Below are 14,799 nucleotides of genomic sequence, written 5' to 3'. Positions count from 1 at the left end.
CACCTGCACCCACCCTCTGATGCATGGCGCGTCAGCTGGCGCTTTGACGCTGTGGTGCGGGCAGTGGTGGAAGAAGTACTCCTTTCATTTTACTTAAGTAAAAGTATCAATATTGCAATGTAGAAATACTCTGTTACAAGTAAAAGTCTTGACCACACTAAACTAAATATAAAAAAGGCAATACCGGAAAAGTGCCGCACGGCATGGATTTCTACACAGTGAGGGCAATTCTTTCAGCATAAGATGCTGCATTCAAGTTCAGGAGAGTTTGGACAAGTCAATTCTCTTGAATGCTGCCTTCAGGTATGGCATGGAAAGAGGGCATTTGCATTTCTTTCACCAGAGTAAAAACTGCATTCATGGTCTGGAGAGGGCACTTTTTACAGACGGATAAAAGGGCAGGGGCTCAAGCCCCCTTTGATGTCTACAGTATGTGTGCACGTGCCTGCAACTGAGTGCAGCGAAGAGGGGGGGGGGGGGGTCTCTCTTACCTCTGTTTGTTGCGGCCTCGATGGGGGCAGGCAGCTGGATGAGGTATTCCACCCGCTGAGTGTAGCGCACCCGGCGTGTCTGACAGCACTGCACGCGCTCCTCCACCAGGAAGCGGAAGACGTCGCTGGGGTTCTCCGAGCCCCCACTGTTCCTCTGGGGAAAGGGAGGTAGGGAGGGGGTGTGAACAATATGGAGATTAGTTTGATATTAAAGGACTTTTTTCTATAAATGACTCACCCCATGGAGACTTGAATTCATGGGTATGTTTTTGTCGCATTCCTAATTTAATAATTTTAGGAGTCTCCATAGGGAATAAAGCAGGCTCTTTGTGTCTCCATAGGGAACAAAGCAGGCTCTTTGTGTCTCCATAGGGAACAAAGCAGGCTCTTTTTGTGTCTCCGTAGGGCACCACTGCTGGTCATCAAAATATTGTCTTAGGAATGAGACAAAAAATAAAAATAGTTATTTTTGGGGTGAAGATCAATATTGAGACCAAATAGATGAGATGTACTGGCAAGATGACTCAGATTACATTTAGAATAATTTATTTTAGATTTTATTTAGAGGATAAGCCGAGGGGGTCCTCAAAACCCCCAAAAATTGATAAATTCACAATTGAAATTAAACCCTTGGTTTGTTGTGTATTGTGTAAATGTTTCTGGCACATCAAACCTCAAGCTTAACTACTATTAAGACTATAATGCAGGTGTGTGTACAGCAGAAGCTAATCTTTCAAAACTAAACCACCAAAAACAAACCCAAGGGCCCAGTATTATATCTCTTCAGAACCCCAGGTAATTTGATATCATTAAAATCCCCCGTGTGTCCTCACAGCTCGTGTTTATTTGAAGCGTATGTTGAGAGATGTCACCGTGATTAAACACAGCGGCTCGTATGGGGGTTATCTATGCAGTCTGGCCTGTCTATTCTAAGAAGCAACAAAAATACATGAGTTATAATTTTACTCACGGCCTGTACTCGAGCTGACTTGTCTGACCCAAGGAAAAAATTGCTGATGATGGCGACTACTGTCCCTTCCTTTCTATCTCTGGCTGAATAACTCAGCTCCTAGACATGCAACCTTGACAGTTGAAGATACATACTAAGCTAAGGAAAAAGGAAAATAAATCACCCCATTCACATATTCTCATAGAGGAGCTACTGGGTCCTTAAATGATAATAATATAAGGGCATTCAAATGTCTTGTCTTGTCTTGTCTTGTCTTGTCTTGTCCTGTCCTGTCAAGGCAAGTTTAGTTATGTGCTGTAATCACAGTTACAGTCTCAAATGGATTTACAGGCCCACATTTAACAAAGGAAGCGTTTAGTTTTTCCGGTTCTGAAGGACATGAGGTAGATTTGAGTCTGAATGTGACTGATGTGTGCCTGAGGCAGAATGGGAAGCATTATCTGGCCTCCCTGTGAAACAGATAGCAGTAGGCTATATATAGACCCACCGCTTGAGAAAGTTACTTCCGAGCACCAGTGTCTGCAAACTGAAGGGACAGTGTTTGTTTGTTTGAATGTCTGACTGTACCCTGTGCTGTCTACATTACTGTCTAATCAAGTATTCAATCAATCAATCAAAGGTGGCACATCAGTGGTAAAGTGAACCTGCCCTGGGGTTTGGAATCCACCACGGTGCACCTGGATTTGTCGAGAGCCTATACAAACACAATTGGCCAATGTTCGGGGGAGGGAGGCTGGGCATGTACTCCTACGGGCTGGGGCAGCACCTGTCAACAGTGAGTGTTGGGGCGGTAGGAGTAGGACCAGGCGGCGAGCATTCGCCGCTTGAGGCCAATGAAGAAGTTCTGAAAACGCTGCAGTTCTCATCAATGGCCTCAAGAAGGTGCCACTATTTCCCCTCCTGCTGGTTGCAGAAGACCTTTCATACCATTAAACTCAATGGGTATTTACACTTGATTGTGTTACCATAGTAAACATTGTCATAAATACTTTCAGTTTAAAGTCTTCTTTCAATTATCATGATACGCGTGTTTGTAAAATTAAACACATTGTTTAATTGATGATAAAGTAGGGTATGCTTCTAGAGTGAAGACCCACCTTTCCTCGCTCTCCGTCTACCCAATAATAGAAGTAGTTTCCTGGTTCCGTTTCGGGACCGGAAATCCAAGATAGTGGATTTGAATCAGCTGAAATAGTGGCCTCAAAATGGATCTGTAGAAACCGATGGGTGACCTAGCGGCTCCCTTCATCCATAATTATGTTTACAGCAGGGGTGAGATGCCGTGGGCTCGGTTGGGCTTGCGAGCCCAGACTTATTTAGCTGCACGCACACGCGCCTCACATGCACGCACATGAATCATCACGTCACGAATTTAGAGGGGCACCACTTCTAAAATCCATATCACACCACTGGTTTACAGTACAGTACGGTAATGTACAGTAAAAACATAATTAGGCTATGGATGAACGTGAGTAGGATGGAGGAGGATGCAGCCCTCACTGGTATGTGAGCCCTGGGCCTAGTCACTCTAGTGTACAACACAAGTGACAACACACAGTAGTGTGCGGGGGGAATTTCATTGGCGTAATGACTACATTGGGGGAAAAAAAGGGTTAAAAAATGGCTACTCAATATGGGGGGGGGGGGGTAGATAGCAGCTTTTGTGCTTGTATGCAACATGCAGGTATGGGGAATTGTATTAACCCCATTAAAACCGTCATCATTTTGGATTTGAGTTAAAATGTATTTATTTTTATCTTTGAATATATTCTTTAAAGCAACATTTTTAACTCAAATCTTGCTTTTGGGAAGGTCCCTTCCCTGGAACAAAATATTTTGGGGGTCGGTGGCCAAATACATTTTGGGGGTCCTTGACATAAAAAGGTTTTGAGCACCACTGATAAAGCAACATTTCAGAACATTTTAAGGATTTAGAAGGCATTAAATTGTAGGCCATGGGTTAAGTAGGACCCAGTCGGTGGCTCACTTGGTACAACCCATACCATTATGGCTCAGTCCTTGCACAGCAGGCCCAGAGAGGCCTTTGCTGCATGTCCTTTCCCATCTCATGCTACTTCCTGTCTCTTTCAACCACATCTATCAAGGCTTGGAAATTACCCCAATTGTTACTGGTTTGATGAGTTACACAGTACTCTATCACAGAGAACTGAATTTCAAGGTACATATTTGATTTTTTGGATTATTTGTAATTTATCCACCTGTATCAGAAGTCAACTGATATTAGGAACATTCTAATCTATACTACAGCATATCATCTCTGCTCACTGGCTTTAGTTTGAAATCACCCTTTCCCTCTCCTCCCAAGAACTCGGCATCAACTCACCTCCACCTGGTTCATGACGTGTACTAGGAACTCATGAGCATCTTGTTGTCTGTTGGAGGAGAACTCTGGGTGGCCCTTGCTGATAAGGGCCTTGAACATCCTGGGAGAGATGCCTTTTTGCTGGTGCTGAAATAAGAAGTGAGAACACCGTCAAGCAACCTGTCAAGCACAGGTGAATGTTAGGTGTGCACCAATATATACACTGAATGGATATAACCAGGATCAAACTGGGTCTTGGTATCAGATAGTTAGTTGAATAGTAAAATCCTAAAATAAAATAAATAAGAGCTTATTTTGCTCTGCTTCACATTGTAGAAAAGATTTTCTCCAGTGACTACAAACCAACAAAACACGCCAAGATAAACATTTTGATCATTGTTTTTTTCCTATAAACAAGTGGTATTGGTGCATGCCTTTTAGAGAAAACAGTTACAAGTAATGTTAGCGCTACATAAGTCTGTCCCCTGCCAGCGGTGTTTAAAAAGATACACATTACACAGCCTTCTGGTCTTCTTGGAAGAAAAAAAAAAGAACCTTTCTCTCCAAAAAGAGGAAAATCTCATCAGGTTTAAAATATTCATACACAGTTCAAGCATTAGCAACATTAATTGGGACATAGCTTAAGCTTACCACCACATATAGCACAGTATGCCAACACTGCAACGCCCCAACAGTATCCCACCATGCCATGTTGCACCCAGCTGTCAATGTGTGTCCAAACATGTCTCCGCCCTCACATATGGAGGAAATGCAGGATCACAGAACGGCCCTGTCAATTACTCTGACTAATAAGGCCTAAAGAAGCCTGGAGCTTAAGGTCCTTGAGCTGGGGCCCATTAGGCTTTAGTGGCTTTGCTTGTCTAATTACCTCACAGATGTGTTTGAAAACAGTCAAATTCACTTATCGCTGTATGTTCGGAACAGCGCAGCAAAATGCTCATTTGCAAATGCCACATAGTGTAAACAAATCTATTCCAATTTGAATATCTAGAACAGAAACTGGGAGAGGAACAAATTGGGGCATCGAATTGTAAAATGTGAAAAATCTTGCAGCAAAAGTAATTTTGCGTATGTCAATGCTATTGGTCACACTTTATGTCTCTCTGTGGTTTTTATAGCCTCAAAACGTATAAAACATGTCCATAACAAAATGCCCACCAGGTCTAAAGTGTATTTTTTGACATTTGCACTACTAAAACTCTAGGAGCAGTTCAACAGTTTTATTTTTTGTACAATCCTATTTGAGGTCCATCATTTAGTGTTAATGCTTAAACAATTTTAGTGCACTTGTTCCCAAACACTGGGTCCGTGGGTCGGGACCCATTTGTGGGTAGCGGACAAATTTTTATGGGTCCCTTAATTTTTCATTTCCTACATTTAGTTTTTAATTATTATTAAAAAAAAAAAAAAAAAAAAACATCACCCAAAAAGCTGCGTTTTTTTATTAATAAAAAACATGCAATGATTTCTCTAAGTAATTTCATTGATAAATAAAAGAAAAGTCTAAGAAATTCCATAAATTAGAAAACAAATCTACAAGCTTATAATGTGGTGCAAAGCAACGCGTTGTGAGCTTGTAGATCTGCTGCTATCACTAATTTGGGTCCCGGGCAAACTAATTTGCCCGGGACCCTAATTTCTCTTTTGGGTCTTGACCTGAAAGGTTTGGGAACCACTGTTTTAGTGAAACTTTATAAGCACAAAGGTGGACACTACACTGTGTGATTATATTTATTATTATTGCGCGCACACACACACGCGCGCGCGGGCGCGCATACACGCACATGCACACACATACGCATACGCATACGCACACACACACACACACACACACACACACACACACACACACACACACACACACACACACACACACACACACACACACACACACACACACACACACACACACACACACACACACACACAACGAATGTTTAAGAATAACATTTGATGATGTAAACATAGTTAAAAACCGTATAGAGGCAGATTATTTATCTCGACATACCGAGTCTAATACCTTGTATTCTTCTTTCATCACCTGTTCAATGAGCTCAGATTTCATGGGGGGTTTGGAGAACTGGCCTGAGAGCAGTCCATAGCCTAGCTTAGCCCTGTGGGACAAGGGAGCACGCATACAAATTAGAAGGAAAAGTGATTTGTGTGTGTGTGTGTGTGTGTGTGTGTGTGTGTGTGTGTGTGTGTGTGTGTGTGTGTGTGTGTGTGTGTGTGTGTGTGTGTGTGTGTGTGTGTGTGTGTGTGTGTGCGTGCGCGCGTGCGTGCATGCGTGTGCTGGATGATTAAATTCCAAATTCGGATAGAAAACCTTATGGATAGCGTAAGTGTGCCTCAGTTCATCTGAACAAACATTTCTCACACACTGACTGACCGGCGAAAATAGCTTGGAATACCACTTTGCCAAAACATAATTCAATCATGTTTCCAGTGTAATTGCTTGTCAGAGAACAAAATAACTTATCTCTCATCTCGTAAGTTCATGGCCCACTAAGATGAGCAGAGGGACAACAAACATAAACAAGCTCATCCACCAACAAGCTTGAGGACTCGATGATGACACCGTTTATGTCTCAACGACTAATATTCATTTCCTGCCATGCAAAAGACCCTTCTCACTTTTCATCTTGGCAAAAGCAATCGCTTTCGACATGCTCATATGCGGCCGAGAGAGAATTTGTGTAACAAAATGTACTGTGTATTTACTGGTATTTTAGTCCAATAATAACTGGATTGAGATAACTGACCTAACTTTTGCAAATGTGTCTGTATATGAATCTCTATAACATACACATATAAATAGCAAACATTTATTAATCTTAATAAGGATGTATATTGGTCATAATAGAGTGTTTCAGTTACATTTACAAACTAAATGTACCTTCTCATACCAAGAGACATGGTGATCAGAACAGGAGACACCTTCATCATATGTTAGCATCTTACGTTACGACATGGGGTTATGTAATCACTTACATTTGTGTGGCAAAGTCCTGGGTGGGGTCAAGGGGCGAGTAGTCATATATCCTCTGAAGACTTCCCACATACCTGACAAATCCAAAACACATCCATTGACTACTTCACATAGAGTACATGGGAGGCTACATGGAAATGCTGAACCCTTGGAAAGACATACTGTAATGGTGGTACTGAGAAGTTACAAACGCATACATCTGGTAGTGGTATGCAGGTGGAATTAACAAATGGACAACTTCAACATAGAAGTTATGCCAAACCCAGGCATCAGCAATAAAACATATTATTACTGGGAAAAGTCACAGCAGGAAAAGCCTCCCGTTATTATGTGTTCCCATTGCTAGTCATCACAACAACTCCCAAAACAAGTTTCCACCTCACATACACAATTACAAAGACTTTTTGCGATATTGAAAAATATCAAAATATATCATTCCAGTTCAGCTTTTCCATTGAAACATATAAAGAAACACTTGAACGACTGCTGACTGATTAGATGGACACTGTCAACATACATTTTTACAGTTCAGACCTGTAAATTGAGTTGTCAAGATCATTGACGGGAGTTGTAAACAGCACATATTTTACATTTCTACAGGGTACATCACCAAGCAATTACTGAAATTGTATTAGATCCGTCAATTAATTACAGTAATCAATAATTCAACTAATAATTCCCCCCTAAACTGGACGGCTGTATACTCACATCCTCTGGAACTCTGGGATGCTGAAGAGGACCTGCATGACAGTGCCCATGTAGCAGCTGTTTCCCAGGTTCTTGAGTCCTGTGTAACCAGAGCCATACACTGGCTTCAGCTTCATCCCTGACTCCTGGATCACCTCCCACTCACTGACCCGCTGCCGCACGTTGTTGTCATTTGTGTGATGGCCATTCTCTGTCTAAAAAGAGGCAGAGAGAGGAGAGAGGTGGCTGTGAAGTCTTTATTCTAGGGGCCTTGGGCTCCTTTGGTACACATGAAAATCTAGACAAAAACATATAAAAATTAGCTGCAAACCCCTTGATAATTATATCTGAAGAGGGGTTTTCTTTCTTTCTTTCTTTTTTTAAGATTTGTTTTTGAGCTTTTATGCCTTTAATTTGATAGGACAGTAGACTGACAGGAAATGGGGAGAGAGATGGGGAGTGACACTCAGCAAAGGTCGTTGGGATTCGGACTCGAACCTGCGACACGCTGTCAGGCATCAGAGCCTATGTGGTATGCACCTGGACCGGTAGGCCAGTGGGCGCCCCAAGGGTTTTTATTTTAATGTTTGTAAATACACTTGTCCCATCCTGATGAAGGTCTAAATGACAAAATAAATAATTTGCAAGTTCTTGACAGTGTGCGGGTCCTTTCATTGATTTTATTATCAGATATCCCCTTTTTGTAAATATACTTGTAAAATGGATTGGGGGGTTGGATTTGGGGTAGATGGTACAAAGTCAGCTTATTTCTCAAATGGAAGTTTTCGTTCCGGCTCATAAAGCCCGTATCAGAGTAGGGTCCGCGGTGGAAGGCTATCCACCACGGTGTAGTGCCGTGTAGTCTTTTTGAGCGTTAACGTTGTAATTTTATGACTCAAAAAGACTACAAGGCACTACACCCGACTCTGATACGGGCTTTAGCCTTCCTCAGTGTGACGACTCTAACGAGGAACACTGAGGAGGAACTACTGGTACGTGCCCAAAACGTGTCGGTTCTGATTGATTTCTTCCTTTTACAATTAGTCAAATTACTCAAGACTACCTCAAGACTGTCCTTTGAGTTGAGCGTGCCTTTCCCTTGAAGCTTAGTCAACACAAGTCAACTTACCTTTTGTTGCATCTGTAGCATGTCTATTCCAAAGTGTGATAAGTGTTCTGATATAAGGGGATCCAGCACAGCTTCTTCCTCTTCAAATGAATAGACATCTGCAGGGAAGGAATTAGAAAAAGTTACCCTCTGCTATCTGCACATGTGTATGCCTTGTATATAGTTTGTGAAATACACAGTACAATACAACCATAATATGGTTGCATTGTACTGTGTAATATAATACTGAAGTTATTATATTATAATAAGTTCAGTATGATGCAACCTATAATAACCTTTCAATTCCTAGAATATCCAACATAAAGCAGCCAATGTTGTGATATCTATTACACTTCCATCTACTGACTTTTAAACTATGCATTGTATAGGCCTACATATTGTACAGGTGTACATACGGTTATGGTACACGTGATAACTGATAAGCCTTCAAGTTCAATAGCACACCTGCTCCATCTGGGGTGATGGTGTCCATTTTGACGGCGAGGGGGAAGTTGGTCTCTCTGTAGTGATCCAAAGCATGGCCGTTGCCTCCGCTGCCATCGAAGAACCATTTCCCACAGAGCACAGCTCCGTCTGTCAGGTTCAGCCAAAGGTTCTCCCTCATCTCACACTTCTGACACTTCCAGCCACTGGTACCACTGGCAGCACAGAGACACAATTTGACTGTTTTAATCGCTGACATCTCACTCAACACCATCCCAATGATGATGAATAAGATAATGTCAAAATTATGTCAAGGATGTTGACCTAAGCTCTAGGTGAAAAGTAAAAATTTTGAGAGCCTCAGTTGACCCTAATGTCTGCAGCTGTGTGGCTGTGTTATATTTAGAGTTATAGAGTGGTAACATTCACCTAACACAACCGAGCAAAATGATCTACAGTATCAGGAAGGAAGTCATAAGATCATCTGTCTGTTTAGCTCAGGGAAACAGTATTTACATACAGTAAGTGAATTAAATCTAGGTAATGCCAGGCTTACACAAAATGAACTTTTTAGCGACAAATTTCCAATGTCAAATAAAATCTGAGTTTTGTTAGAGTTACGTGTGATCTTGATAATTTGTCTTAAGTCAGTCTTTTTCTTGTTGTTTAATATTATATTATCAGAAGTCAGCACCATTTATAGATATTTCTGCTGGGCAGGTCACACAGACAGGTTTGCACAAACATAGAAAATTACAGTTCTGCATATTCCTAAATGTACATAATTTGATCTATGCAAAATTGTACAGACTGATGAAAAAGTCCGCTATATTTTCGTCCATGCCTTACCCCTTATCCCTAAACTTCTTTGCCTTTATTAACAATTCATCGACACGTTGTGAGCTTGCAGATCAGCTAATTGAATATTTAAAAATGTTTTTATAAATAGTAAAAAAAGAAAACGAAGTTTAGGGATAAGGGGTATGGATTTGTCATTGTCATTTTTGATGAGTGTCACCAAAAATGACACTCATCTTAAGATCATTTGTTTACTGTTGCCGCAAACCTTACCTATTCATGGGTTGCATTTGTAGTCCTACACCAGCCATTTTGAGGACCAACACAGGTGTTTTGATTAACGTAGAACATTGGTTCTATGCCAATCAGACAAATTGAACACCTGTGTTGGTCCTCAATATGGCCGGTTTAGGACTACAAATGCAACCCATGAATTGCCTAATGTTCGCCTACTTTTGCCAAATGTTTGTCTATTTTCACCTATTTATGACACGCCCTGAATATGGATGCTAGGGTTCCCGTTGTTAAAGTTTTTAAGATGACCCGTGTGCCCTCGATCTCTCCTTTTTGATGTAATAATAATAATAAGTAAGGTTAATAATAAGTGGTGTTTCTTACCCGGGTGGGATCCGGACTCCGTTGTCCTGCTGCCGGAGGCTCCTAGCGTGTCTGGATATCTGAATCTCCTCCTCCCACGAGACTGGCTCATGCTTCTTGTAGGCCGATGGTGAATTGAGAATCGAATCACAGGCTATCGTGACCTGGACAGTGGAGCGGACGCAAGGAAGTCAAAGCCAGATGCATACAATTATGGATAGAAGGTATTTTGAAGATGTATCTAATCCACAACTTTCCAACATCCCATTGTGCATTGCGCAGAATGTGCAGGCAGCTTCCGGCGCCGCAGCCGAGAGTGATCTACAAGCTCACAACGGTTGCATCTGCGACGCGACGTGAGCTTGTATGTCTGCTGTTAACCGGAAGTGTCCCGCAAATAATGCTACAGTAAATTCTCGCGGAAACAGGTGGATATATATGCGGTTAAATGTCCGTACACACCGGGAGCGCTTATTTGACACTAATGTAAACTGCTGTTTGATTTTTCAGCGCAAATAAAATCATCAACCTGGACGAATGAATTCACCAAAATAACAGTTCAGTGTGAAATCATCGCAATAATCATCACAATGTTTTTCAAATTGTTTATTCGCATCGCTCCTGGTGTGTACTGTTTAAAGACGTAACAGAGGAGGAGAGTGAAGCATAGTCACCCAAACATTGATAAAACCACAAGCAATAAGCTGCTGGAAGGAAAGCCATCTACAGCTTAGTTTTACAGAGGAAAACCAAGAAGCAAGCAGCAGCACCATATACAACAATCTAAAATAAAACCAAATCAAGCACAGCCCATTTAATGCTTGCCGTAGCTTTACCCAGGGAAACAAGACCTCAGGTGTTGACGTGAATTATGAATAACGTCAACACAATTTGTACGTTCGATACAATCAATAAATAATGCATGCCCAAAACTTCAAAACAAAAACACCAAGTATTATGAAATACACACTGCATGCCAAGACAAAGCATCCCACACAAGCACACAAACACACGCTGCACAAATAAAGTTGAGTGAAAAGAGAGGGGCTTAAAAATAGCACAAGAACACCAAAGCATACACAACACAACACAACACCGCCTCATAGCAAAACAAAAGCAGCATAGCAGTTGACAATGTACAAAAAACTAAAACATGGTGCATGGTATACTGTAAGATCTAAACTTAGAAGTGTGCGTATACATTTACTGAATATGCACCAATGGTTCGCTCAAAAACATTTTCTGAGTCAAAGTCCTACCACTGAAACCCTCTAGATGAGGTCAACTTGACCGGCTCTGTACTTGGTCTGCTCTTTTTTTCCTCTACACCAAATCTCTTCACGAACAATAGCCGACATATAAGCTCACAACGCGTCATACTGGGGAACTTTGTGAACTTGGGTTAGGGTTAGGGTTAGGGTGTGGCTACCACTCTGGAGGACAAGGTGTAAATCACTGCACTGCGAGTTGAACATGCAGGGAAATAGACACAAACACACAAATGCATGGACAGCACCAATTCACTGACCAGAGCAGGCAGCTCCTCAATATTTGGTAAAGGGATCTCGAAATGGTCTGGAAATATGACGAGTTTGGCCTCATCTTCATACTCATAGTCTTCTCCATTAAAGTCACGATTTAGCTCTAAATCTTCAAGGGAAGAAGCACACATTCATACAGTTATAGTTTGACAGTAGACTGTGCACTGATGCTAAAACACCCCATCGATTGATATTGCCTGATTCGACAACTGTTCTAATGGAAAGCAATACACACACTGTCCTTAGACCACCAACGTGGCAAGAAAAAACAGAACTAGAATAAACCCATGCCTTGATGGTCAAAGAAAAGGATCACAAATGAGGGCACCTCATTCCAGGATGGGCAGGTGTAAAATAGGGACAGAGCGGGAAATGTGGGAAAAGGTAATGTTGTGTAGTCTTGCTACAAAGTACACTTCAGAAAAGCTTCATCTTTGACTGTCCAGTTATAGGGTGTTTTCTTTTTCTTTTTTACAATTAATTGGCCCAAATATATATGTTTTGTAAGTGTTATGAGTAGATTCGCACAAAACACAAATATTACATGGCGATGAAGCGGCATTCTTTTTTGAAACAAGGTCAATCAACCTGAATGAATGAGGCATAAACTATATGAATAGTTTGGCACATTTTTGCATTGTTTATTCGTCAGAATCATCACACACCTGTGTGTAACAAACTTTAGGGAATAGTGTGTCTGCCGCCACGATTACGACTCACTAGACGCCTATCCACACCTTAACATTGTTCCATCATCTTTGAAAAAGACCAAGACCATTGAGGGTTAGATTAAAATGGGACTCACATTTCTATCTCCTCTGTCATGCCTCATCAATCATGGATCACAAAATTGGCTTGAAATGACAAAGGCCAAAGGGACTGCTCTCCAGACCCCTCTCCATATACAGCTGTCCAATCTTTACTACAAACTAAAGTTGTGTAATGACTCATGAGGAACCATAGGTAATTTGTCTGTGAACCCCCGGGTGCCTCTGGTGTCATTGTTATTGTGTCCTCTGGTTTCCTGGTGACGTCCAAAGTAAGACTTGCTGATTAGATCATCAGACTGGTACGTACTGGTATTGTACTTTTACTCCACGACATTTATTTGAAAACTTTAGTTACTAGTTACTACTCAGATATAAATTATAATATTATAAAACATACATACACTTTAGCCCTATTTTATACCGTGGCTATTTGAAAATAGCCGATCTACAAGCTCGATGTTGAGACACATTGTGAGATTGTAGATCTGCTATTTTCCAACATTTTGTACACTTTCATACTTTTACTCAAGTACATTTTGAATTCCGGACTTTTACTTGAAACAGAGTATTTCTATATTGCAGAAATGATACTTTTACTTAAAGGAGCCATAGTCAACTTTTTCTTGAAAAACGGACGCTAAAATAAAAATAATGTTTAGAAAATATAAAAATAAGATTAAGCTTCATATGTGTTTCTATTAAAAAATTACCACAAAAAGTGTAAAATAATGATAAAATAATAATTTTGGTCATTGTCAGGCTGACTTTGTTTACATCCCTCTTCTATTCTTTTATATGGATTGATAAGGGATGTAAACAAAGTCAGGCTGACAATTGCCAAATTATTATTTTATCATTATCTTACGCTTTTTGTGGTCATTTTTGAATAGAAACACATATATGAAGCTTAATCTTTTTTTTAAAATATTTTCGAATCATTATTTTTATTTTAGCGTTCATCTTTCGAGAAAAAGTTGACAATAGCTCCTTTAAGTAAAATATGTGACTACTTTTTCCACCACTGGCCGTCACTCTCATCATCATAACTAATAGGAGTTGCTGACGTGGAATGGGAGACGAGATTCAAAATGGAGGCCAAGGAGAAACCATCACAGATCCCCAGAGGCCTGCATGAGAGGCTGTGTCACTTCCAATTCCGACAGTCTGAATCAGGGATTGATTATGAACAACAACACGACAGTGGTGTGTTTAAATTTCACTGTGGTGGCAACAGCACGCCAGAAGATTAGAAAACAGGGACGTTGAATGTGTATTCCATCAATGGAGCCTCAGTGGAAGGAATCCTTTATGCCGTCAGGCTGCCACGCTGTCGTTGAGACAGGGCAGACAGAGCGAGACACCTGGTCCCCTCTGAGCAGGCCTGCGTCATGGCTGCCGGTGGCAGAAGTGTGTCAGGCTGGGACGGGACATTGACAGGCGGTGGCAGCTGAGACGGCAGCAGCTAGGAGAAGAGGCACTGTAAACCCCCCTCCACCAAGCAGGATGGGAGTGGGCCAGCCTGGGCATGTGGCACTTTGAATTTAGACCGTTACTAACCGCATATACAAATAAATGGGCTATATTTAAACCACAAGAGGAGGGGGAGGGGGTGGGTCTCCACATGGGAAATATCTGGTGCTTTGGGCAAACTAAAGGGTGACTGGAGTGGCAGCTGGGAGGACCACGGCAGTGTAATAAAAACAATAACAATAGAGACTAATGGAGAAGTGTGATTGTACAATCATCCTGAATATGTTAAGCCTAATGAATCTAATGAACCCGTTCAATGAAAATAATTAATCAAATTAACTAAATCATGTTTATGTTGTGAAACATCATTCGTTCCGAGTTTATTTTCTGCTGCAGTGTTTGCTAGTATCAATAGCTGACAGGAAGAAGAAGAAAAAACGTGGGCCAGCTTTCTGTTCCCTAGCAACACAATTCCACAAGAGCTAGAGTGAGAAGAGTTTTTCTAGTTCTAGACTTTGACACGAACAGCAATGGCAGAAACAGCCACTCTAGCGACAAGGAGTCCAGTTCTGTCTATTTTGCAGGCAGGA

General features: G+C 41.3%; 1 protein-coding gene across 2 annotated transcripts in view; it reads right to left on the bottom strand.

Annotated features, from left to right (window-relative positions):
* usp13 (ubiquitin specific peptidase 13) overlaps positions 1-14,799 on the bottom strand; it is a gene marked incomplete at its 5' end in the record, with an annotated part of 43,886 nt that overhangs the window by 17,889 nt on the left and 11,198 nt on the right. For both annotated transcript variants that reach the window (XM_080725876.1, XM_080725877.1), the window contains 9 exons: positions 492-645; positions 3,806-3,931; positions 5,826-5,919; positions 6,797-6,868; positions 7,503-7,696; positions 8,611-8,708; positions 9,055-9,239; positions 10,450-10,592; positions 11,957-12,078. In XM_080725876.1, coding sequence (XP_080582002.1) covers positions 492-645; positions 3,806-3,931; positions 5,826-5,919; positions 6,797-6,868; positions 7,503-7,696; positions 8,611-8,708; positions 9,055-9,239; positions 10,450-10,592; positions 11,957-12,078 — 1,188 coding nt within the window. The remainder of the gene's footprint in view (positions 1-491; positions 646-3,805; positions 3,932-5,825; positions 5,920-6,796; positions 6,869-7,502; positions 7,697-8,610; positions 8,709-9,054; positions 9,240-10,449; positions 10,593-11,956; positions 12,079-14,799) is intronic.

Source organism: Nannobrachium achirus (genome assembly GCF_963921795.1).
Source record: "Nannobrachium achirus genome assembly, chromosome: 1".
NCBI classification, from domain to species: Eukaryota; Metazoa; Chordata; class Actinopteri; order Myctophiformes; family Myctophidae; genus Nannobrachium; species Nannobrachium achirus.
The sequence above is the reverse complement of the archived record's forward strand: the minus strand, read 5'-3'. Positions and strand labels throughout refer to the sequence as shown.